The sequence below is a fragment of the Vigna radiata genome, chromosome 2, assembly GCF_000741045.1.
Source record: "Vigna radiata var. radiata cultivar VC1973A chromosome 2, Vradiata_ver6, whole genome shotgun sequence".
In the NCBI taxonomy this organism is placed as follows: Eukaryota; Viridiplantae; Streptophyta; class Magnoliopsida; order Fabales; family Fabaceae; genus Vigna; species Vigna radiata.
In genome coordinates, this window is record NC_028352.1 from 24,605,740 (window position 1) to 24,628,119 (window position 22,380).

At 37.4% G+C, this 22,380-nt stretch overlaps 4 protein-coding genes across 11 annotated transcripts in view; 3 read left to right on the forward strand and 1 right to left on the reverse strand.

Moving 5' to 3' along the window:
- Positions 1–5,065: 5,065 nt before the first annotated feature.
- On the forward strand, positions 5,066–7,106 carry LOC106753707 (transcription factor DUO1). The gene is made up of 3 exons (XM_014635565.2): positions 5,066–5,366; positions 6,264–6,468; positions 6,818–7,106. The coding sequence occupies exons 1-3, from the start codon at positions 5,176–5,178 to the stop codon at positions 7,061–7,063; spliced, it is 642 nt and encodes a 213-aa protein (XP_014491051.2). The 5' UTR covers positions 5,066–5,175; the 3' UTR covers positions 7,064–7,106.
- Positions 7,107–9,095: 1,989 nt separating this feature from the next.
- LOC106756449 (uncharacterized Rho GTPase-activating protein At5g61530) lies at positions 9,096–15,290 on the reverse strand. 3 transcript variants are annotated; one of them, XM_022778909.1, is made up of 10 exons: positions 15,105–15,290; positions 14,689–14,793; positions 14,185–14,447; positions 13,657–13,719; positions 13,556–13,574; positions 13,198–13,296; positions 12,985–13,065; positions 12,657–12,901; positions 11,960–12,125; positions 9,096–9,792 (listed from the first exon to the last, which is right to left on the reverse strand). In XM_022778909.1, exons 2-10 carry the CDS (start codon positions 14,747–14,749, stop codon positions 9,647–9,649), a joined length of 1,143 nt encoding a protein of 380 aa, XP_022634630.1. In that variant the 5' UTR covers positions 14,750–14,793; positions 15,105–15,290; the 3' UTR covers positions 9,096–9,646. The 3 variants fall into 3 exon arrangements, with proteins under 3 accessions (XP_022634630.1, XP_014494372.1, XP_014494371.1); XM_014638886.2 differs by having other exon boundaries at positions 12,985–13,062; positions 15,098–15,290; XM_014638885.2 differs by having other exon boundaries at positions 15,098–15,290.
- Positions 15,291–15,523: 233 nt separating this feature from the next.
- Positions 15,524–18,404, forward strand: LOC106756008 (cation/H(+) antiporter 2-like). The gene is made up of 3 exons (XM_022778910.1): positions 15,524–15,820; positions 15,950–16,942; positions 17,171–18,404. Exons 1-3 carry the CDS (start codon positions 15,668–15,670, stop codon positions 18,371–18,373), a joined length of 2,349 nt encoding a protein of 782 aa, XP_022634631.1. The 5' UTR covers positions 15,524–15,667; the 3' UTR covers positions 18,374–18,404.
- Positions 18,405–18,587: 183 nt separating this feature from the next.
- The window catches only part of LOC106756658 (protein FAR-RED IMPAIRED RESPONSE 1), a 6,110-nt gene continuing 2,317 nt past the window's right edge, over positions 18,588–22,380 (forward strand). Inside the window, exons 1-6 of one of the 6 annotated variants that reach the window (XM_014639163.2) lie at positions 18,588–20,516; positions 20,682–20,738; positions 20,832–20,900; positions 20,989–21,057; positions 21,173–21,244; positions 21,336–21,404. In XM_014639163.2, the coding sequence (XP_014494649.1) occupies positions 18,708–20,516; positions 20,682–20,738; positions 20,832–20,900; positions 20,989–21,057; positions 21,173–21,244; positions 21,336–21,404 (2,145 nt within the window). In that variant the 5' untranslated portion in view covers positions 18,588–18,707. Of the gene's footprint in view, positions 20,517–20,619; positions 20,739–20,831; positions 20,902–20,988; positions 21,058–21,172; positions 21,245–21,335; positions 21,405–22,380 lie in introns of those variants that run through there. The other 5 variants (XM_014639164.2, XM_022778911.1, XR_002667296.1 and 2 more) reach the window with 5 other exon arrangements.

Genomic DNA, 22,380 nt, shown 5'->3' on the forward strand with positions numbered 1-22,380 from the left:
GTGGGCTGGTTTAATCCACAACAATCTTTTGATCTTTGATGGCAAAGACTACAACCACTGGTGCGTGAAGATGGAGGCCATCCTAGGGTTTCAAGAAGTAGATGAAGTGGTGTAGTCGGGAATTCAAGAACCCCTGAAGGATGATTCAGAAGCAGTAAAGAAGCTATATAAGGAAAACCGACATCTCGACTACAAGGCAAGGATGTTGTTGCACCAATGCATCTCCCCAGCAATCTTTCAAAAGGTCTCGAAAGCCATTACAGCTAAAGAAGTGTGGGATGTCCTTCAAGATGGATACGACAACTCCAGCAAAGTGAAAAAGGTGCGACTGCAGTCTCTTCAATGCCAATATGAGCTTCTTGGTATGAGAGAGGAAGAAACAGTGACGGAGTATGTCAATAGAATACAAATACTTGTCAATGCCATGAGAGCCTGTGGAAAGATAGTCAAAGATAAGAAGATAATAGAAAATATTTTACGAACCTTAACACCATAGTATGATCACATCGTGATCACCATAGAAGAGTGCAAAGACCTGAAGGTGTTGAAATTGGAGAAGCTGCAGAATTCGCTCGTGGCGCATGAGCAGAGGCTACTTGAAAGGAAAAACGCAGAAAAGGCAGCAACGCAAGGAACGAGTCAACGAGTCAAGCATTGCAAGCAAGAAGCAACCAGAATTTCAAAAATCGTGGTAGAGGAAGAGGAAGATCACGTGGCGGTCGTAGCGGAGGAAGAAATCCAAAGTTGACAGATCAAAGTGGTGACGAGAATCAGTGTGAACAGAAGGAAGCAAGTAACAGAGGAGGTGGTAGATACTCGAGAGGAAGAGGAAGAAAAGGGTCGGATAAACGGAACATATAATGCTTCATCTGCAACAAGTATGGACATTATTCTTCGAAGTGCTGGCACAACGAGTCCTCCAAGAAAGTCAAGAATGATGAAACTGTAAACTTGGCACAAGATGCTGGCGACTCAGACTCTGATCATGTAATATTGATAGGTGTTGAAGAAAGGAGCATATGTGACTTGAAAATGGGAGACAAGTGTCACTGTAAAACTGATTACATGTTGCAACCAGAAGCAACACGTCAGGCAACAAACAATTGCACCGAAAAACATGTGTCGAATGCAAAAATGAAGATCCATGCAACTGGTGATATAAAGGCTGAGTGTGCCCTATTGACAAGCAATAACAATGGTTATGCGGAAAGTGATATGTGTTGGTATCTTTGTTGGGATGTAAACAAAGTCCCACATCGAGTAAAAGAAGGGCTGGTCAAGGGTTTAAATACGCATAGATACCTCTAATGATAAGAGGCCTTTTGGAGTGGTATCAAAAGCAAATCCGTGAGGGTTTGGCCTAAAGCGGACAATATCTTATCATGTGTGGAGATTTATGTGTGTGTTGAACCTCCCTAACAGTGGTATCAGAGCCAGGTTCTGGTTTGAGTCAGGCAGGAGGCCAGTGGCCACCGGATGAATCATGAGAGGTGGGGAGAGCAAGAGATGCTCATTGTGACCATGGATCGTGAGGGCAAAAGAGAAATGCGGAAAGACTATAGTCCTTTGTTTGAGGGAGGATGTTGGGATGTAAACAAAGTCCCACATCGAGTAAAAGAAGGGTTGGTCAAGGGTTTAAATACACATAGATACCTCCAATGATAAGAGGCCTTTTGGAGTGGTACCAAAAGCAAATCCGTATCTTAACATGTGTGGAGATTTATGTCTCCCCAACAATCTTGACACCGGATGTAGTAATCACATGACTAGAAAAAGAGAGTGGCTTATAGATCTTGACTCGAGAAAGAAGAGCAATTTGAGATTTGCAAACGACAGTATGGTGACGGCAGAAGGAGTCGGAAGGGTGCTAATCACTTGCAAGAATGGTGGGACGACATACATGGACGATGTGCTATATGTCCCAACTATGAAGAGTAATCTGATGAGTCTCGGACAACTGTTGGAGAAAGGCTACACAATGAATTTGCATCAGAATCTAATTGAAGTTTTTGACAAGAAGAAGCGTCTGGTGATCAAAGCACCACTGGCAAAGAACAGGACATTCAACGTAAATTTAAATGCAGCCACAATACAATGTCTGTCTTCGGTGAATCTGGAAGAAAAGAATTGGATATGACACTATAGGTTCAGACACTTGAACTTCAAGAGTTTGAGTTTATTAAACAACAAGAATTTGATAAAAGGGGCGCCACCGATAAACACCCCAGAGGAGATTTGCGAAGGATGCGCCATGGGTAAGCAGACAAGAACAAAATTCAAGAAAACAGCTCCAAAACGTACTAAACAACCACTCGAAGTTGTCCACTCAAACGTCTATGGCCCTTTCGAAGTATCAATGCTTTGAGGTAATAGATACTTTCTAATTCTTGTTGATGAGTGGACTAGAAAAATATGGGTTTATCTTTTAAAAGAAAAAAAAAAAGAAGTTTTCTCATGCTTCATTAAATTTTATGCAATGGTGGAGAGGCAATCATCACTGCTGGTGAAGATTTTCAGAACTCATGGAGGTGGTGAGTTTAACTCCGGTGAAATGGAAATGTTCTGCAAAGAGAAGGGAATTACTCACGAGCACCTTTGGATACTTGTTTAAGTTGATGGGAGCCTCAATATCTTGGTGCTCAAAGAAGCAAAATGTTGTTGCACTCTCTTCTTGTGAAGCAGAGTACATATTTGCGGCAGAAACTACCTGCCAATGCGCATGGCTAACAACAATTTTACGTGAGTTAAAGATTGAGCACTGTGAACCTACACGTTTAATGGTGGATAACAAATCAGCTATCAGCTTGTCCAAGAACCCGGTCTCTCATGGCATAAGCAAGCATATTGAGGCCAAGCTTCATTATCTCAGAGTCCAAGTTAGTAAAGAAAGGCTAGAATTGGTGTATTGCACTACAAATGAGCAAACAACAAACATCTTCACAAAGGATTTGTGGCAAAATAAGTTTGAAAGGCTGAGAGACTCTCTTGGGGTTAAACCTCTGTGTAGTTTAGTTTTAAGGGGGGATGTTAAATGTAAAAGCTAAACTAACTAGCTCTTAACTATCAAAATACAGTTATACGACACATGTATCAGATATACATATATATGCTTTCTTCATTAATGAGAACACTCGTTTTCTCTATCACGTTTACTTTCCCTATTCTCTGTCACACTCTCTTTTACACACAATAGCGTCAATAATATGTAGGGGAAGGAAACAAAGACGAAAAGGGAAATGGAAAGATAAAAAGAGAAAGAGTTTTTAGGAAGGTGGGGGAAGTGAAGGTTTTGAGGAAGGGCTAGAAGGGTTTGTAGGAAAAAGAGACAACTTAGAAGGAAATTTGAAGGAAAAAGTTTGATGAGGAGATGGTGACAGTGGAAGTAGGATACATTCTAACACAAATTATTTTATTAATAAATAAAAAGATCTCATTCTTAAGTTTATTTTAGGCTTCCTAAACCCTTGTATTGCTCTTGGTAAAGGACCATGATAAACAACTTACTTGGTTACTCATAAACAACTTTATTTATATCTTTAATCAGATATTATTTGATCCTCAATATCTTTAATAAGTTACCTTTTAAATTAGCGGATCATGAGCCCAATAAGAATTGGCCCAATTACGGCCCGACGTGACGACCGATCCACTACCTTGTGTAGCCGATCGTCTGTTCGTCGTATCCGGTCGTTATAATCGACCGTTAAAGATATCATACCGTACATATTCATGCATATATCAAAGTACAAATTCAGATTTTAAAAAAATTATTTCATATTTCGTTGGATAAGCATTACACCACATTAGCATTACAATGTAATGCCCTAATATAACATTAATCTCCTGAATGTAATATCTATCTGGTTTATATTTTCTTCCCCTGTTTGATAAACATCAAGAAGGGAGGAGAAAAAATACATCATGAAAAGAATAAAGAAAGATAAGGCGATGGGGAGAGAGGGAAAGAAGAAATGAAAAACTTAGAGGAGAGGGTTAGTAAGTAGGGGAAGGAAACAAAGATAAAAGAGAAATGGAAAGCTAAAAAAAGAAAGAGTTTTTAGGAAGGTGGGGAAGTAAAGGTTTTTAGCGAGGACTAAAAGAATTTGGAGGGAAAAGATAGGACTTAGAATGAAATTTGAAGGAAAGAGCTTGATGAGGAGATGGTGACGTTAGAGGTAAGAAACATTTTAATACAAATTATTTTATTAATAAATAAAAAGGTCTCATTCTTGAGTTTATTTTAGGCTTCCTAAACCCTTGTAATATCCTTAGTAAAAGACCATAATATATATGTTTGGAATAGATTCCATTTTGGGATAGTTGAAAAAACACTTGAAATATTCTATACATTTTACCTTTCTCAACACATTTTTTTTAAATAAAAACTGTTCTTTTTTCTTTTTTTTTTCGTATAGTAAATATTTCTTTAAAGATAAAGTGTGAATCTAACTCAGATTTAAATTAAAATTGAAATACTTATACAAGTTTTACCCTTTCAAATAAGAAATATTCATATATGAAAAAGGTTTACAATAATTTTCTTCATAATGAACTATTTATCACTCTGTTTCAAAAATGATTACAATTAAGGAAATAGCTTCATAACCAAATGAATGGTATGAGATTGGAAAATAAAATAATTTGTAAAAATTATACCTTCATCACCATTTTCTTGAAAATCGATAGATGTCAAAAGTAATCGTGGTATGGCGCATTGAGAAAAAATATTTTAGTTTTTTTATTAATGTCGGAGTGCAGAAAACAATAGCCCAATATCAATTATACAAGCACGCCTAACACCTTTCTATTGACACCCTTCGTTTTCACTCACTCACCCCTTTTAGTTAGAATTCGTTTTATAGACAGCCCAAAATGTGAAGGCCCAAACCTCTTGTTCTACTCTCAAAACTTTCTATTCTCACATTTTTCTCTTATGCTACAATCATTGCTCATTACAGTTATAGACTTTGGTTACTCGTCCAAGTTTAAAGGAGAATAGTCAATGAAAGAGTTTGACTTAATCACTCTTCAATTATCATTATCTAAAATCGATATATGGCGCATTGAGCCAGCCATCAAAATCTAAAATCTTTTACTCCAATACGTTATACAAAGATCGGAAACCAAAAACATAAATGTATATAGTGAGGTGAAGATTGAAGAAGAAACATTGAAATGGAAATACTGTTGGAGAGAGGGTGCGTGAAGAAGCCACGGTGGAGTAGAGAAGAAGATGAAGTTCTTCGGGATCATGTCAAAGAGAATGGTGCAAGAAACTGGAGCATTGTATCCAAAAGATTGTGCCAACGAACAGGAAAATCTTGTCGCCATAGATGGTTTAACAAACTTAAGCCAAACTTGAAGACGTGAGTTTACTTCATTCTCTCTCTCACCCTTTTCTTTGCATGCATGAATGCATGAGTTCTTGTTGTGTCAGTGTTAGTATAAGAACTTGTACAAAACCATTTGTTAAGTTTCTAAATTTAAGTCTGTTAAAAAAGAAAAAAAAAAAACTTAAGGCTTAAATTTTGTATCAGTTCAATTTTTCAACAGAGCTGCAACTTTTTTCCTAGAAGTCCATCACGATGCACCATCTTACTAGAAATTTGCTTAATCATCGCTGTCGCTGGAGGAGTTACCAATGGCTCCAATTCCTTTTCCCTCTTTCTCTGTTTTTGATTTTTGGTTGTATTAATTTTGTGAAATTTGAGTGGAACGTGATTGAATTTGTTTTTGTTTGGTTGTGAAGATGAATTGAATTGGGGGAATGATTGGGTGATGGTGATGGGAAATGGGTTGAGGCGTAGGGAATGTTGAGTGAAGGTAAGATAGATGGAATGCTATTTTCCTTCTCAGTTGATTTCTGTGAAACTCCTGTTCCCAATTTCATCTTTCTTGTGTATTGGAGCTTGGCATATAAGTGTTATACTGATGCTTGAAGGTGATTCTTGATGGAATGAGTGTTATGCTTGAAGGTGACTCTTGTGTTATTAGTGACAGAGTTAGCTTTTTGTTTACCATATGATCTGTCCCACAAAGTTTGATCATGCAGAATCTGACTCTAATCAGAATCATTTTTCGATGTAAAATCCTGGGTTTTCCCCCTCTTTCAGTCCAATCTACGAAACTATTGTTAAAGTCAAAAGTGACTTTGATTTCTACTATTGATAATGACGATGGTGTTGGTGTTGTAGTATAATGTTGATGCGATGATGTACACAATTTTATTGTTTTGTTTTACGAGGAAAGTTTGGAATGTGTAGTGGAAAGTTTTCGGCAGAAGAAGAGAAATCGGTGATAGAAAAGCAGAAACAGTTTGGGAACAAATGGGCCACAATTGCAAAGGATTTGCCGGGGAGAACGGACAATGATGTGAAAAACTTTTGGAGCAGTCGGAGAAAAAGGTTAGAGAGGATGTTGCAGAAAAGCAAGGGAAAAACTCCTCTTACTCAAGTGCTAGCGGAGAAGGTATATGTATCTATTCAATGTCCATAGAAAGAATATGTAATATATAAATATAACACTTCGTTGTTGTTGTTGGACCCTCCTAAGTTTGGGAGAGTCTTTACTACTAAAGTGGTAAGAAATTACACACATTCAGGGTTTTGTATTTGTAACCATTGGTTTTGCCTTTTATTATTACACATTTTGCTTATGTGAAGAAAGGGCAATAGAATACCGATTGCATGTAATTCATGATTAATGGGGAAGTGAAAAATGTTTTATCACAAGCTTAGATGTGTCAGTAATTTCACTGTAGCAGGGTTTTCTATCTTTCATAAAATGCTCTATTTAATACATAACATGGCTATTTCAGGCTCCTCCATGCAGTTCAAACAGTCAACAGATGGAAAATGATTTCATGAATGCAGTTGAGGTTGAGGCCACCCGACTTCACACAATACCATCTTTTGAGTCTTCATTAGGGTACAACTTCCCTCTGCTCCCTGAGCCACTAATCGACTTTCCAGTCTTCCCAGAGTACCGGGACCTTGTTCTAGAGACCTTTGATCTAAATTTTATTGATGGATTCGTCGAGAACATTTGTCAATACTTTGAGTAGATTCCAACTCAACAGAACAATGAAATGTTATCTTTTGGTTGTAGTGCTAAATGCTATGTCCTGTAATCGTTTTCCTACTTTACATGTGTCATTTTTTTTGGTATACTGTCAAAACTAGATGTTTGCCAATGTATGAACTTATATCAGGTTGCTTGAATCAATCAAGGAAAAACTCAAGCTTAACAATATCTAATTAATCATTGAACTTAATACTTCCACATTTGACTGTTTCCCGTATTTATTATACTTTTTTTATAGGTACTTCATTTTATCAACCAGAAACAAACAAAATGCAAATAAAACCTATCTTGTTCCTCAAAGGATATATACATGACATGGAACGATTTTCAGAATCTTTTCATTTTATAGTGCATCCTGTTCAGTTGCAATATGTGTTGAGATTGTTAACAGCATAATATTTATATCACTCTAGTTTTTTATGATAACAACATATTTTTAATAACACATGTATTGTTGATGTGTTACATGTTCTTTTGCTAATTGATTGATATATTGTTGAACATGTTTTGTGATATGTGAATGCGCATTTACTAAGCTTATGTATGAAACATCATATATGGTTGCATTTCACATGATTTGGAACATGAAAAGCACATGCACTTTTATGAACTTACATTGTGTTGCATATCTGCAAGTTGTAAGTCGACTTCATTATGGGGAAGTCGAATTAAGCTTGTAACTATGCACAAACTTTCAAAAACAGTGCTATGTGAGATTTTACATTGAAAAGAATTTCAAAGTGAACTACAGTGTCAAAGTCGACTATGTGCGCCATGCATTTGACTCTATTAATTGCTTGTTTTGAAATTTTGTTATGCTTATGAACTACAACGGCTATATTATTAAAAGTTAATTGGGCATTGAATGTTGGTCAACTACATTGACTGTGAAATTAATTGTTTGACTGAATTGCAGCTATTACGTCTTAATTGTTATAATTGTTATAATACAATCGACTATATTAATTGCATATTCGACTACAAGAGCGTCTGATTTATAGAAATCTATAAATAGACGAAACCTAATCAATTACAGAGAACTTTTGGATTACTAACATTTTCATATTCTGTTTCAGATTTATTCTTTGGATTTTAGAGTTTCAAAAACTCATCAAGAAGACGGTTGTGATCTTTCTTGGAAGAGTTTATGAAGGAGAATTGCATCGCACATACTGTTGATCATAATCTGCACAATTGAGGTGCTTCTGTGTTGATCAAGAACTTGATTGGCATCCATGGAGATTCTTGTTACCTGTTGTGACTATAGGGGTTGAACTCGTGGAGTCTGGTACACTTTGAGGATTGTCCAAAGTGGGTTGCAGATTGTAGGAGAGGGGACATGTTGTTGCAAGTCTTGCTGTATTGTTTGCTTATATTTTGGTTAGAGGGTTAGAGAGATGTTTTATATTTTTGACATGGAAGTCTTCTATAAAAGCCTTGTTGTAAAAACCTTGACCATTATAGTGCAATTGCTTCCTAGTACTAGAAGGACACTAGATGTAGACATTAAAGCTAAACTAGTATAAAAACCTGCATTTCAATTCTCTATCCCTACACTTTTACTTTTAGTCGACTCCATTATCTGCGTAATCTACTTTACTTTCCTGCTACAAACAAATTTCTATAACTTGCGATTCAAGAAAGCTTGTAAAGTTTTCTACTTTGATTTAAAGATTGTGAAAAGACTCTGATTTTGAAAACCTATCAATTCAACCCCTCTTGGTGTTAAAACGAAGTCTACCTGTTTCCCAGAAATATGAATAGAAGCCTTTGACTATCATCTAGTATGCACCCAAAAATTAAGGCACTTATGTACACTGGATTCTAAGATCCTAAGAGTAAAAATGAATTATAAATTTCCAGTTTGGAAGGAAAAAGAAAAATCTTGGTATTTACTTCAGCAGCTCCTCAAATCAAACTTCATCCCTTCCGTAGCATTCCAACAATCAGGGATAGTATTTAAATGATCCATTCAACTACAGTGACCAAATACAAATACAAAATTCTATACGTAACTATAAACAAAGATAACATATCATCAATCCACTCAAAAGACCATGATAACAAAGCACACGAGTGACAATAATTTCTGCAATTATGGCTGTACAAAGTTTGCTACTTTTACCCCCACATATATGAAGCGGTATACCAACACTAATTCCTAACACACTCTTGAACACACTCTACTATTGATTGAATTTTGTGGGAATTCACAAATTTTGATGGGTCAAACTACTCATTTAATGATTCTCTTTCAGTAGTTTTCAACAAATTTTAACCAATCATAGAGTGTGTATTACGAAGAGCGTGTTACATAAGTGTCACTAACATATCTCACGTAGTAAAATCGTCACTCTCTAAAAGCAAAATAAATTGAAAAACAGATACCCTTATCACTAGAACCGACCGGTAATATCCAAACATCATTCTGCAGCTAAATGATTGTGGATAACTTCACATATAGCTTGTTAAGAATGATCTTCTTAACCAGATCGGGAAAAAAATATTCCTAGACCAATATATCCAAGTCAGCCAACAAATACAGGAAGAGGAGTAAAACAATTCATTTCCAAACTGTCTCATTTGCATCTGTGAAGATTGCATTATGATGCTCCACGAGCAACTGAATAACTTCAATTGCACCAAAGTCTACTGGCGTGCCATCATCCAAAGGAATAGGAGAGGATGCATCTATGGCTTCACCATCATCTGCAGCACAAGAAACAAGAAAAGAAATGGCAATCTTCATTCAGTACTAATCTGATAAGTCTATAATCTGCATTAATTTTTGCAGATGGAGTTTAGTTAAAGAGAACTAAAATAAAAAACTGCTAAACTGAACTTGGCACCCTCCTAGAAAGATAATCCCAAGATGAAGCTAAAATCAGTTAATTTTAGTAGTAACTGACTTGCATTATAGTATTGATTTTCTTAACCAAACTAGAGTAAAAACATCAGAAATCAGTGTCAACCCTATAAGAAAAATGCCGAACATTCAAGGCCAGGAGTGAGACACTTCACTGTTACCCACTATTAAGGTTTTATTATTCAAGGAGTACGGCACTAAAAATCTTCTTATTTCCATTTACTGTGTTTCAGCACTAAACAGTAAAAAAATATATGCTTTCAACTAAACCAGCAACAAGAGCCTGTTAAAGGCTTAACAATATAGGAGAGGAGATTAAATCAGAAGAAATGCGGAATAAATTTTGGTGAAACAGGTGAGACGAAAAATGGAGAAGAAAATGTTTTGTATGTTGTCAGAAGATAATGTTTTACAATTAAAAAAACAAAACTTTAACTACTTCAAGTGAAAGAGTTGCTTTTGTACGCTTGCAGAGTCATGCTTCCCATCGGTTAAAAGAGAATCCAACAGACGGTAAACCTATCAGACAGCAAGCCACACACGGTAAGAAACTTCTCAAATTTTAACAGGGGTTTTGCTCACAATTAGACGTTGGCTACGAACAATTCCACACAGTGCACAATTAAAAACCAAGATTTTGGATAGTCCATTTAATTTAAATCAAGGTCTTCCCTTTTCAAATGCTTTCTCTTAGGGGTTGATTGGTAGGAGATTAAGTTTCCCTGGAACCTTAACTCTTGAATTTAGTTTTGTGTGTTTGGTAAGAATATTTTACAAAATATTTCCAGATACCAGTATTCCTAGGTTTGTTTAACAATATTTTACAATTATGAACTCTGGATACTTAGCACAGCATGGATATACGACACGGATACAACAACCTTTTTATATTTAGGATATGATATGTCATGGTTTTGTTAATATAGATGTATAATATTGATAATTAAAGAGAAAATGATCTTTCCTTGTTAATTCATTACTATGATGATCACAATTAACAAATGGACATGTTATCATAACAAAAAAGAATTTTTTTTCTATATAATAATCAATCTTTTACTACTATATCAACTAAAACATCTAAAGTAGAACTCAAAACAATAAAATATCGACTCTTCACAAAAGTTTGCAATTCAACAGCATTGCTAAATTTCTATCTGATGTTAATTATACCATCCTTCTCTGGTATGCTATTATCACCTAGAAAAAAACAATTTTTTAAATTTAGTTCATCAAGAAATAATTCTACCAATTCGGACAAATTTAGGTTCTGTTCAAAGAATAAATGAAGTAGTATATACTATTCAAAGAATAAAGGAAGAATATGACTGTTCAAGAAGCTTTAAGACAGTTTTTTGGATACTATTTAGAAGTATCTAACTTATATCCTTAAAAACTAAAATGAAAAAGGATTGGATACCTTTTAGATGAGTTACCTAAGCATCCCAGAAGTCTCTTAGAAAATATTTAAAAATTTATAATAAAATATTTGGATACTTTCTGGATACGTCCCCAGAAAGTATCCGAGGAGTATCAATATCTGACACAGATATGTTCCTATATTTTAAGTATCCGAGCTTCATAGTTTTCCCACAAAACATTTCAAGAATAACCATGAAACATTGTCTAAGACTCTAGTGAGCTGACCAAATGTGTTTATAACATTCTCAAAATTCATGATTCTTAATAAAAAGTCTACTAGACATATAATTCCAATGAACAAAAGAAGACTATGCATAGGAACTGCCTCCTTAAGGTTTCCAATGATCTTCTTCAACTCCCTTCATTAGGCCTTTCATTGGTCTTCCCTCACATGGCAATGCAAAAGTTGAAGCTTAGCTAAGATTATTGTATATAGATCATTTTGATGAAGATCTTAAGAAACTAGAGTGATTTCATGTAATGCCCCACATGGCCACTAACCTTCTGGCCATCGTCAATAGTAAATAATATTTGAAGTCGAGTTGGTAATCTTAAAAGATTTACATGTTTAAGTATAATTTTGCTTACCGGAAAGCATGTCCCAGGCAGCATATGAACCAGCTGGTGTATCCACACTCTTTTCGGAAGGACTTCTTGACATCTGATTCCAATATTGACGATAAAATTCAGGTCTGTTTTCCTTTTGCCACATAATAACAGGTGCCATTTCCATAGCTAAGCTCCGAGCATCCATCTGGAAAACATCAACAATCTTCAGCATGCTACTCTAATCCAGATTTTATGCAGTAATAAACATGTAACGAATACATGTTTTTTCTTAAGGCCACCCAACTGATGGGAAACCAATAATACTAAAGCACAGCGATATTGCAGGGACTGAGGAAAGCGGCCAATCATAACAAAGCAAGTTATGTACCTAGGAAAAAGTGATATGGAAATAAGGAATAATATTACAAGAGGAGAATTTTGGTAATGAATCTTTTTCATATTCTATCTCTTTTCTTTCTTGTTTTATTATGATTTATGAGGATAGTTTACACTCATGATTACTCTTGGTCCAACATAAATATATTGGACAACAGTGTACTCCATTTACCATACGAACAATATATTGATAAAAAAAATGTAAATATATTGTACAACAGGGTGCTCCAATTACAAATATATATATATATATATATATATATATTGATCAAATAATAATAATAAAAAAAAACACACACTTAAGAAGATCAAGAATAGGATTTATAGGTAAGTTTCCTACCTTGTTGAGAAGTGACTTCTGGCTAACACGGAGTAGAAGGGCGGTTATAAACTCTAGGGTCATGTAGTTTACACTGGAAAGCCTCTTGAGTATGTTTCTCATGGAGTATATACTGGACCGAGCACCTCTAATCTCATTATAAAGCTCTAATGTGGTAAGTGGCTCAGGAAGGCTAGCAAGGTAATATTTCACAAGAGCTGCTACATAAAGGGGATTCGTGCCTTCTGGTACTGAAGCATTAGAATCTGCAATGCAATTACAGTAGCATGCATCATATCATCCAAGTATAATAACTCAAACATACCCATCACTGAAAGAATGGTTGTACCTTGGTTGTATAGGGAAACCAATTGGTGAATAACCTTTTTATTCCCTTCAGATTTAAAAAGATCTGGCGAGTTCAAACCTACTTAAAATAAATTTAATGAAATTACTATTGGACCAAATGCTCTTAAAATAACTATTAGATCAAAAGCAAAGATTAAAAAATAAAAAATAAAACTGCTCCATGAATGCGGAGTCTTACTCTAGAAATAGCTACCTGAAACTATAAGATAATCTGCACAATTGATCAATATCCGAGGAATAGGTTTGCAGTAATCTTGCCTCTGCACAGTAACCTCAATTGGAACTCCAAACACTGGGATCAAGATAAGCTAATTATTAAGCATCATTGCAGCAAATCTTAAATACAAAGTAAAAAGCTACACAAAAACAAAGAATGGTATACTTCTATATGACTTATAATAGTCAAAAACTGTTACTGAAAAAGTATCAAAGTGGAATTTATCTCAAAATGCCTTGTGGGAATAATGGAACCTATTCTACATAGCCAACAAAAGACTGTGATACGTGAGAAAAACTGCTCTCTTTCTCCGTCGTGTGGTTGAGAAACTTACCATCAGTGCTTGCAACTCCCTGCACAAGAATATTACAGTAAGAATAAATGAAAATCACATATAGTAAAAAATAGGTGAACGATAGCCTAATATCGTTTTACCTTTTGCCATCTTTCAATATCTGTTAAGATAGTCTTACTTTTTTGTGCTGTAATTTTTGCCACCTGAAATAAATCAACATGATGGAAAATCAGAAAGAGAAGAAAGTAAAGATTACGAGCAACAAACTGATGGTATCCTGGCATGTGACTAGCATGTAAGATATTTAAAGAACGAAAATTCCAAAGATCCATTTGATTAAGACCAAGTTCAGAATAACAGTTTAGAACAATCTACAACCAGACCACGAGTTATCCAACATCCAACTGAAATAATTATATAATCCAAAATCAATTTGGATAAGGCATTCCCTTTACCCAAAAGAAAGGGATTAGATGTCATAATAAAATAAAATTGCCATGCTAAGACTTTTTTTTTGTCTTCATTTGAAGTTGATATACTTAACATTTACTAAAATTACAAATTGTGCTCATTCTGTTTCTTGTTTTGAAAACCTTGTGAACAAAATCATTTATCCCTTTCTAAAAAGTCACCCATCACAATCTAAAATCTTTTACTCAACTATGTACCTCTTCAACCTTGGACTTTCCCACAACCACCTTATCCTTTGTCCCTGACAAGCCTTTCCTCAGGAGCGTGCCAGTTGTAGCAGCTGCTGATATCAAGCGATCCTGCACAGCATGTCTTGTGGATGGCTGCTGGAGAAGTGCCCACCGACTCTTGACCATTGACCCCACTCGTCCAGCCACTTCAGCCACATTGCTTTTTGTATCCTTGGTGACCTCACCAACAAATGTTCCTGCTGATTCCTTGGCTTCTTTAAGTTTGACTCCTGCATCAAACTCATACATGAACAATCAAAGACCAGAGAGGCTTAATTCAAATAACTTCTCAATAATTGGAAAAAAAAAAACAGCACACAAAACGAATTAACCTTCTTTCATGAATTACAATAAGCTTATGGAATTAAGTTACACAAAAATCTCAGGTACAAACTGTCCAAAAGTTGATAAAGCTATATTTTATCTAAAAATAAGAACAAAGGACATAAGAAAGAGAAAAGAGAATGATACCGGACGAAGAAAAGAAACCAGCTGCCTTGTCTTGCCACTGGGGTGACATGATCGAAGGCATGGAAGACAGAGGTCAAGAACAAACTCAAAAGTCGTTACTTGATCCTGCACATGAACCCAAAACACAAGTCAACAACGACAATTGACGAAATTCTAGTCAGGAACAGGATCCCCAGTCCTTCAGAAATAGAATAAAGTTAGTTGACAGCTTTCCGATCATCGATTTCCTCGTAAATCAAACCCATAAAAAAATAATTTTACACGAGAGAAATCACAGCAACTACAACTAGCGTGTGCAGTAAAAGCCAAGGAAGAGAAACGATCGGGCCTCTACGGCTAGTCTGCAGTGTCGAACAACGAAAACGAAAGAAGAGAATCTGATGGAAAATGAAGGAATTGAAAAACCTACTTGTTACCCGAACGAATTAGAGAGAAGAAAGGTGAAAACTTTTTTATGGTTTTGCGCCAAAGCTGAAAGAAACAGAGAGAGAAATTGCAGTTCTGAGAAAAGACGGCAGCAGATGACAAGACAGAGATATGGGTATTGGAAGGCGACTGCTCTGACTCAGTCCCAAGATTAACTCACCACCACCAAACTACTTCTCTTTTTCACTCTCTTTTCTTAATCAAATATTCATTATTTTATGAAAAAAATAAAATTAATAATATTTTCAGTTACATAGATAATAATAATAATAATGATGATGATAACTATTGTGGCCAGAAAAATATTTTATTTTGAGTTGCGTAAAAAATAATAAATAAGAGTTAGCATGAGCTAAAGTATAGGAAGAATAACTATAAAGGGCCTGTGTTGTGTTACGTGTCTCTTACCAATAATTTAGGATCTGAAACAAAGATTGCATCATTCCCTTATGCAAAAGAAGATTGACAGAACATAGAACCTCGTATGAATTGCTTCTATAACGTTTGATTCCTCTGAATTTTTGTTTGAGTTTTGAGAAACACTGCAAGCACAATGGATGCCACTCACTCCATGTTCTGCAACAATGATCTGGTTAACCCCCTAAGCTCAATGGGCATGCAAGTGTCCTGCATTCTTGTCGTGTCACATATCTTCAACGTTGTGTTTAGGACTGTGGGTCAACCTGGACCAATTGCGCAGATTCTGGTAGTAATCAATCACCAAGCACCTTAATTTTGTTGATGAATATTGAACAATGATGTTTTCTTTTTCTGTTTGTAGAGAATTGAGGTTTCACTGTTATTAAGTCTTTTTTGTTGCATTGTCGTTCAACAGGCTGGGTTGGCGCTAGGTCCAATGTCACACATTCCGTATATAAAGGCTACATTTTTTCCTGCTAGCTCAATAAACTACTATGAAGTTGTGAGCTTCTTCTGTCGCATAAACTTCATGTTTTTGTTTGGGTTAGAGATGAATATGCACTACGCAATGCGCAATCTGCGTAGGGTAAACTTTGTAGCTTGTGGTGGTGCCTTGATGGGTGCTGTTTTTGGTCTATCTGTCTCATTTTACTTGCATCAAGAGCTAAACACCCTTGACAATGCCCCTTTGTATTATTTTTCAATGATCATCATGCTAGTGGTGTCATACACAAGCTCCCCTATGGTGATTCGTTTGGCAGCAGAGTTGAGGTTTGCAGCATCAGACGTGGGGCGAACGGCGGTGTCATCTGCGTTGGTCACAGAAATGGGGTGCTTGTTGCTCTTCAACGTCATGGTTAACTGGAGAAAAGAAAATCACATTTCTTCTGGTTTCCTTTGCCTTGTAATCACTGTCGTGGTGGTTTACCTTAACCGGCACTTGGCAGTTTGGTTAAACGCAAGAAATAGAAACCAGAAGTACCTCAAGGCTCCTGAGTTGTTACTCATTCTGTTCATACTTCTGACTAGCTCAATGATAATAGAGATTTGTGGTTACAACAGTATTATTAGTTGTTTCACCATTGGTTTGTTGTTCCCCAAGGAAGGGAAAACAGCTAGAACATTGCTGCACAAACTTGGTTATTCTATTTACAACTTTGTGCTTCCGGTATATTTTGGCTACTTGGGGTTGCAGTGTGACCTGATAAATGTCTTCAAGAGCTTGCAGCGTGTGGCCAATATGGCCATATTGATATTATTGAGCATTGGAAGCAAGCTTGGTGGAACTCTTATAGCTACCCGCTACCTCAAAATTCCCACAAGTGAAGGTATTTTTCTTGGCTTCATATTGAACACTAGAGGTTATGCCGACCTTCTATTCATTGGTGCAGCAGCAAAACAAGTAATTGTGAGTATATTTCCTGACTTTGTTGAATTATAAACTGTTTGGATAAAAAGATGAAATGAACTGATGTTACGAACTTAAATTTGTAGAAGCTCTTTTCACTCAACAAGCTTAAAAGTTGAGTGTAAGTTGATTTTGGTATATGGGAAAACTCAATGCATTGTACCTCCGTATCTTTTTCTCATCTCAAATTTGCAAACTAATTCAATGGTTCTTGTGTATGATTCACAGACTTTCGATTCGGAAGCGTACAATGTTCTGTTGGTATCAATAGTACTCAACACAATAATATCAGGAGTAGTTGTGGCTTTTCTAGTCAGAGGGGAAGACAAAATGTTTACAAGCAACTACACTGCAATTGAACCACAACAAATGGAAGATGAGCTCCGAATTCTGGCTTGTGTGTATGACCCTCGTCAGGTATCTGCCATACTTGCCACAGTGCTAGCAATACATGGCTCTGGAGTATCACCATCTACCACTTACTTAATGCACCTAATAGAGCTTGTGAAGAAGATCAAGTCCAACTTGTTGTACCATGAGAAAGAAACTGCTGACCTTAGCGACGATGAGGACTATGGGGGCAATGATGTGGTGGAAATCAACAATTCTTTGGATACCTTCACTGCAGAAACAAAGATTCTAGTCCACCAAAGAAGGGCAGTGTCTTCTTTCCCGTCCTTGTACGAAGATGTGTGCAATGAAGCAGAAGATCTCCAAGTGTCAATTGTGCTACTCCCATTCCACAAGCACCAACGCATTGATGGGAAATTGGAAAGTGGAAAAGAAGGTATAAGGATTACCAACCAGAAGGTGCTAAGACACGCCCCTTGTTCAGTTGGTATAATAGTGGAAAGAGGCCTTGCAAGGGTACCTGGCTTCTCACAGCTAGTAGCATCTGAAGGCATACAAAACATTGCAACACTTTTCTTCGGTGGCCCTGATGACCGTGAGGCTATTGCATGGAGCCTACGCATTGCAGGAAGTCCACGCGTGAACTTAACGATCATAAGATTTTTGCTGACTTCTTCATCACAGAACGAACAGATAGAGAGTGGACAATCAGAGGAAAAGGAAATTTTGATGTCACTGTCTGGGGAGGAGACAGTGAATGAGATTGACAACACATTCATGGTGGACTTCTACAACAGGTATGTGACTTCAGGCCAAATAGGGTATGTGGAGAAGTTTGTGAAGCATGGAGCAGAAACGGTGGATGCTTTGAAAGAGATAGGGGACATGTATTCTTTGTTTATAGTAGGAAAAGGTGGTAGAGGGCAAAGTTCACTGACAATTGGTATGAGTGACTGGGAAGAATGCCCAGAACTGGGAACTGTTGGTGATGTTTTGGCCTCTTCAGACTTCGATATTCATGGCTCAGTTTTGATTGTTCAGCAACATAGAGATGTCAAGAAAGGCCTGTTGCATGATTAGGTAGCTATTCAAGTGCAATAAAGTTGTACTTGTTCTTGTACTTAGCTTTATGAACATATATATACACACAACACACTGTACATTTGGAACAGTTTTTGCTTTTCGACAATGTACTTAGAGAAGGAAAGGTTCAGAACATTTGTACATGTTAACTTAATTTTGTAGTTATTTTAAAAGGAACATGTTATGTTAGGCCACAAAACATTCTTATTTATTTTTCCAAGGATGCAAAAACAAAGAATGCTTATTTAAGTGGAAGGAAAAACCAAACGAAGGGAAAAGAAGAGATTTTTGGTTTGTTTTTGAACTTCCCATCTCACAATCGCCGACTCAAATGGAGGCGGAGCCCGAGTCTGGGCCCGGGCCTGAGTTTAATTCGAAGGAGGAAGCTTTCGCATTCTACCAAGCCCACGCGAAATCTGTGGGTTTCTCTGCCATAATCAAAGCCAGCCGCCGATCCCGAATCTCCGGCAACTTCATCGACGCCAAATTCGCCTGCACTCGCTACGGCGCCCCACCAAGCCACAAGCCCAAACGGGCCCCTTCCCGGGCCAAAACCGATTGCAAAGCCTCCATGCACGTGAAACGAACACCCCACGGTACATGGATCATCTCTTCTTTCATCAAACACCATAACCACCAAATTTCCCCCATTCACAGTAGCCCTAATCCCAATAATAATGTTAACAACAAGGCAAGTCCCTCAAGGAAACTCAAGGTTAAAAAAATACCGCAATACTTAACTTTCGCCCAAGGTGACCTTCAATTTTTGCTCAACGCTTTCATGTCTATGCAAAATGAAAACCCTAATTTCTTTTTCGCGGTTGATCTTAACGAGGAGCAGCGGTTGAGGAGTGTTTTCTGGGTGGACGCTAAGGCTAGGCTTGATTATAGACATTTTAGTGATGTGGTGCTTTTGGACACCACTCACGTTAAAAACGAGTGTAGATTGCCCTTTGTTCCGTTTGTTGGTGTGAACCACCATCTTCAGTTCTTGTTGCTGGGATTGGCCTTTGTGTCTGATGGGTCTGAATCCACGTATGCGTGGCTGATGAGGAATTGGTTGAGGGCAATGGGAGGACTTGCTCCTAAGGTGATGCTCACTGACCGTGATGAAGTGCTGAAGAGAGCGGTTGCTCAAGTGGTTCCTGAGTCTTGTCATTGCTTTTGTCTGTGGCATGTGTTGGGTAAGGTTCCAGAGAAACTCGGTCGCCGTATTCATGGGCACGGTGGGGAGTTTATGAGTGGATTGAGTGAGTGTGTTTTGAGGTCTAGGACAAAGGAGCAGTTTGAGAAGAGGTGGGGGGAGATGGTTGAGAGGTTTGACATGGGTGATGAGAGTTGGTTGTGTGAGATTTATGAGGATCGGAAACAGTGGGTACCTGCGTTTATGAATGGCAGGGTTTTAGCAGGAATGTCGACTGTGCAGAGATCAGAAGCCATGAACTGCCTGTTTGATAAATATGTGCAGAGGAAAACTACTATGAAAGAATTTCTGGAGCAGTACAGAGTGGTGTCGAGGGGTAAGTGTGAGGAGGAAGCCAAGGCTGATTTTGAAACTCTGCGTAGACAGCCAGCGTTGAAGTCCCCATCACCTTTTGGGAAGCAAATGGTGGAGTTGTACACCAATGCAGTGTTTAAGAAGTTCCAGGGTGAGGTTTTGGGAGCTGTTGCTTGTCATCCAAGGAAAGAGAGCGAAGATGGGGCAATGAAAATGTTTAAGGTTCAGGATTTCGAGGACAATCAAGATTTTGTTGTGACGTGGAATGAATCGACTTCAGAAGCATCATGCTCTTGCTATTCATTTGAGTTTAATGGCTATCTTTGTAGGCATGTAATGATTGTGCTACAGATTTCTGGTGTACATAGCATCCCACCTCGGTATATATTAAAACGCTGGACAAAAGATGCCAAGAAAAGAGATCTGTCTGTGGCAGATGTCGTTGTCTCTGACTCTAGGGCTGAGCGCTATAATAATTTATGTCAACGAGCTTTTGAGTTGGGTGATGAAGGGTCTTTATCATACGAGACTTACATTGCTTCTGTAAAGGCGTTGGAAGAAGCTTTGAGAAAGTGTGAGAACCTGGATGGTTCAATTCAGAGAGTCAGAGAACCGAACCTTCCATGTTTTGGTTCTCAAGAGGTAAATCTAAGTAATACTGCTGATCATACTAACAAAAAGAATAGTACTCTTAGAAAAAAAAAAAGGTTATTTTGTCATGTCAAACATAATGCTAATGTTACAGACTCCGTTTCCATAACATCAGATAGCCTTCGTGTGCCCCTCTTATGTAGTGATGCTTGATAGGTAAGCCCTGAACCAGAGATCATTGCTATGGGAGTCGATTCTAGCTGGCTGCAAATGGTTGGTGCTTCTTGTTTGAAGTACATGTCAGATTCATTACTGATTGTGATATTTCATCATAGAAAAATATCTTGTGGTCTGTATTTGTTATAGGAAAACCCCAATGCACAAGCAGCTGGCCTTCCTTGTTCATATAAATCACAGCAGAGCATTCAAAAGATGGTATGGCATTTTCCTATTTCTACTGCTTGCATTGTGACAAACAAAAGAGTCTATGGATCGTGTAATTTCGTGGCAAACTCTGTTACAGGATCGACTGAACTCCAGGGCTCAGAATGTGGATGGCTATTTTTCTACTCAGCGGATTGATTTTGGAATGGTAGGTGGTCTCTAAATTTAGAAATTTGAAATTCAATATGATGTAGCAGTTACCCCAGTTGTAATCTGCTTCCTGTTACTTCAAAGAATAATTTGCTCTCCTTGATTTGTTGAAGTGCCACCAATTGAATTCTGTAGCTGCTATTCGTAATGATTATTATTGCAACCAGCATGGCATCCAAGACCGGGTAATAAATAGTGCCTACTCTTTGGTTTTTTCTAATATAGTTTGGGGTTTTAGATTTATAACATCTGGTTTTGAGTTGAATCTTGATTTAGGGACAGTTGAACTCAATTGCATCCATCCATGATCCCTGTTACATGGCCCCACAAAGGATGCAACCGATGGTATGGACTCTACTATATTTTTACTGTTGAGTAAATTGTAAATTTTGTCCCTAAAAGGTAAGGAATTCGTTAATTTAGTCCTTGAAAGACTGAAAATTCTCATGAGGTCCTTGAAAGATCAACGTGTTTGTCATTTGGGTTCGTCTGTTAACTTAGCACCAACGAAATGGATGTGTAGCATGTTAAGCTCCATATTTGATGCACATATTGAGCAACGCAGCTTCCAACTTCTGCCTACACTCCTTTACCCATTTCACACATTCTGTTCGATTTGCTTCTTCCTTCTGCTAAATGAAACGCGAAGCTCTTTGTAAAGGAGACTTTCAAATTTCATTACAAAGGAATCAGTGAATTATAAAAGACATTGTGCAAAACTAAAAGTTAAGAAAATGGATTAGAGAGGATCTTTGAAGTACTCAACTTGCTCTCCTAGCTTGGCAGTGTGGACAAAGTTTTCACATTTTTGGTGAATATCATGAATGATCTGCTACCTTTTGTAATTTCACATGACGTTGTTTCAAAGCCACATGTGAACCAACTTTGCGCTTTATGTATCACATGTATTTCCGTTAGTGTTAACTGACATAAGGTGAAGTAGGGATGAAAATAACTGATAGATTTATCTTCCTGGGATATCATGAGTGTTGGAAGTCCCACATCGACTAGAGATGAGGCCGAGTCATTTGCTGGAGCCGGAGGAGACACAGGAGGCGGCACAGGAGGTGAGTCATGTGGGAGACGATTGCGACGACTATAAACTTGAAGGGGTGGAGTTGAAGGACGATCCTGTGGGGAAGGAGAGTCTAAAGGATCACAGACAATAGGAATATCAACAGTAGGAGGTGGAGGTACAGAACTAGAATATAGATGAGAAAAATAAAACGAAGATTCATCAAAGGTGACATCAGCGGAGATGAAATGACGATTGAGGGAAGGGGAAAAACACTTATAGCCCTTTTGTGACCGAGGAAATCCT

Excerpts from the sequence above, each read along its gene's own strand:
- LOC106756449 (XM_022778909.1), bottom strand. The coding sequence starts at position 14,749 with ATGCCTTCGATCATGTCACCCCAGTGGCAAGACAAGGCAGCTGGTTTC. Across the intron at positions 13,720-14,184 it reads GAAAGTCCAAGGTTGAAGAG|GTGGCAAAAATTACAGCACA; the intron begins GTACATAGTTGA and ends GATTTATTTCAG. Across the intron at positions 12,902-12,984 it reads GGTTTCCCTATACAACCAAG|ATTCTAATGCTTCAGTACCA; the intron begins GTACAACCATTC and ends ATTGCATTGCAG.
- LOC106756008 (XM_022778910.1), top strand. The coding sequence starts at position 15,668 with ATGGATGCCACTCACTCCATGTTCTGCAACAATGATCTGGTTAACCCC. Across the intron at positions 15,821-15,949 it reads GACCAATTGCGCAGATTCTG|GCTGGGTTGGCGCTAGGTCC; the intron begins GTAGTAATCAAT and ends GTCGTTCAACAG. Across the intron at positions 16,943-17,170 it reads CAGCAGCAAAACAAGTAATT|ACTTTCGATTCGGAAGCGTA; the intron begins GTGAGTATATTT and ends TATGATTCACAG.
- LOC106753707 (XM_014635565.2), top strand. The coding sequence starts at position 5,176 with ATGGAAATACTGTTGGAGAGAGGGTGCGTGAAGAAGCCACGGTGGAGT. Across the intron at positions 5,367-6,263 it reads CTTAAGCCAAACTTGAAGAC|TGGAAAGTTTTCGGCAGAAG; the intron begins GTGAGTTTACTT and ends TGGAATGTGTAG. Across the intron at positions 6,469-6,817 it reads CTCAAGTGCTAGCGGAGAAG|GCTCCTCCATGCAGTTCAAA; the intron begins GTATATGTATCT and ends TGGCTATTTCAG.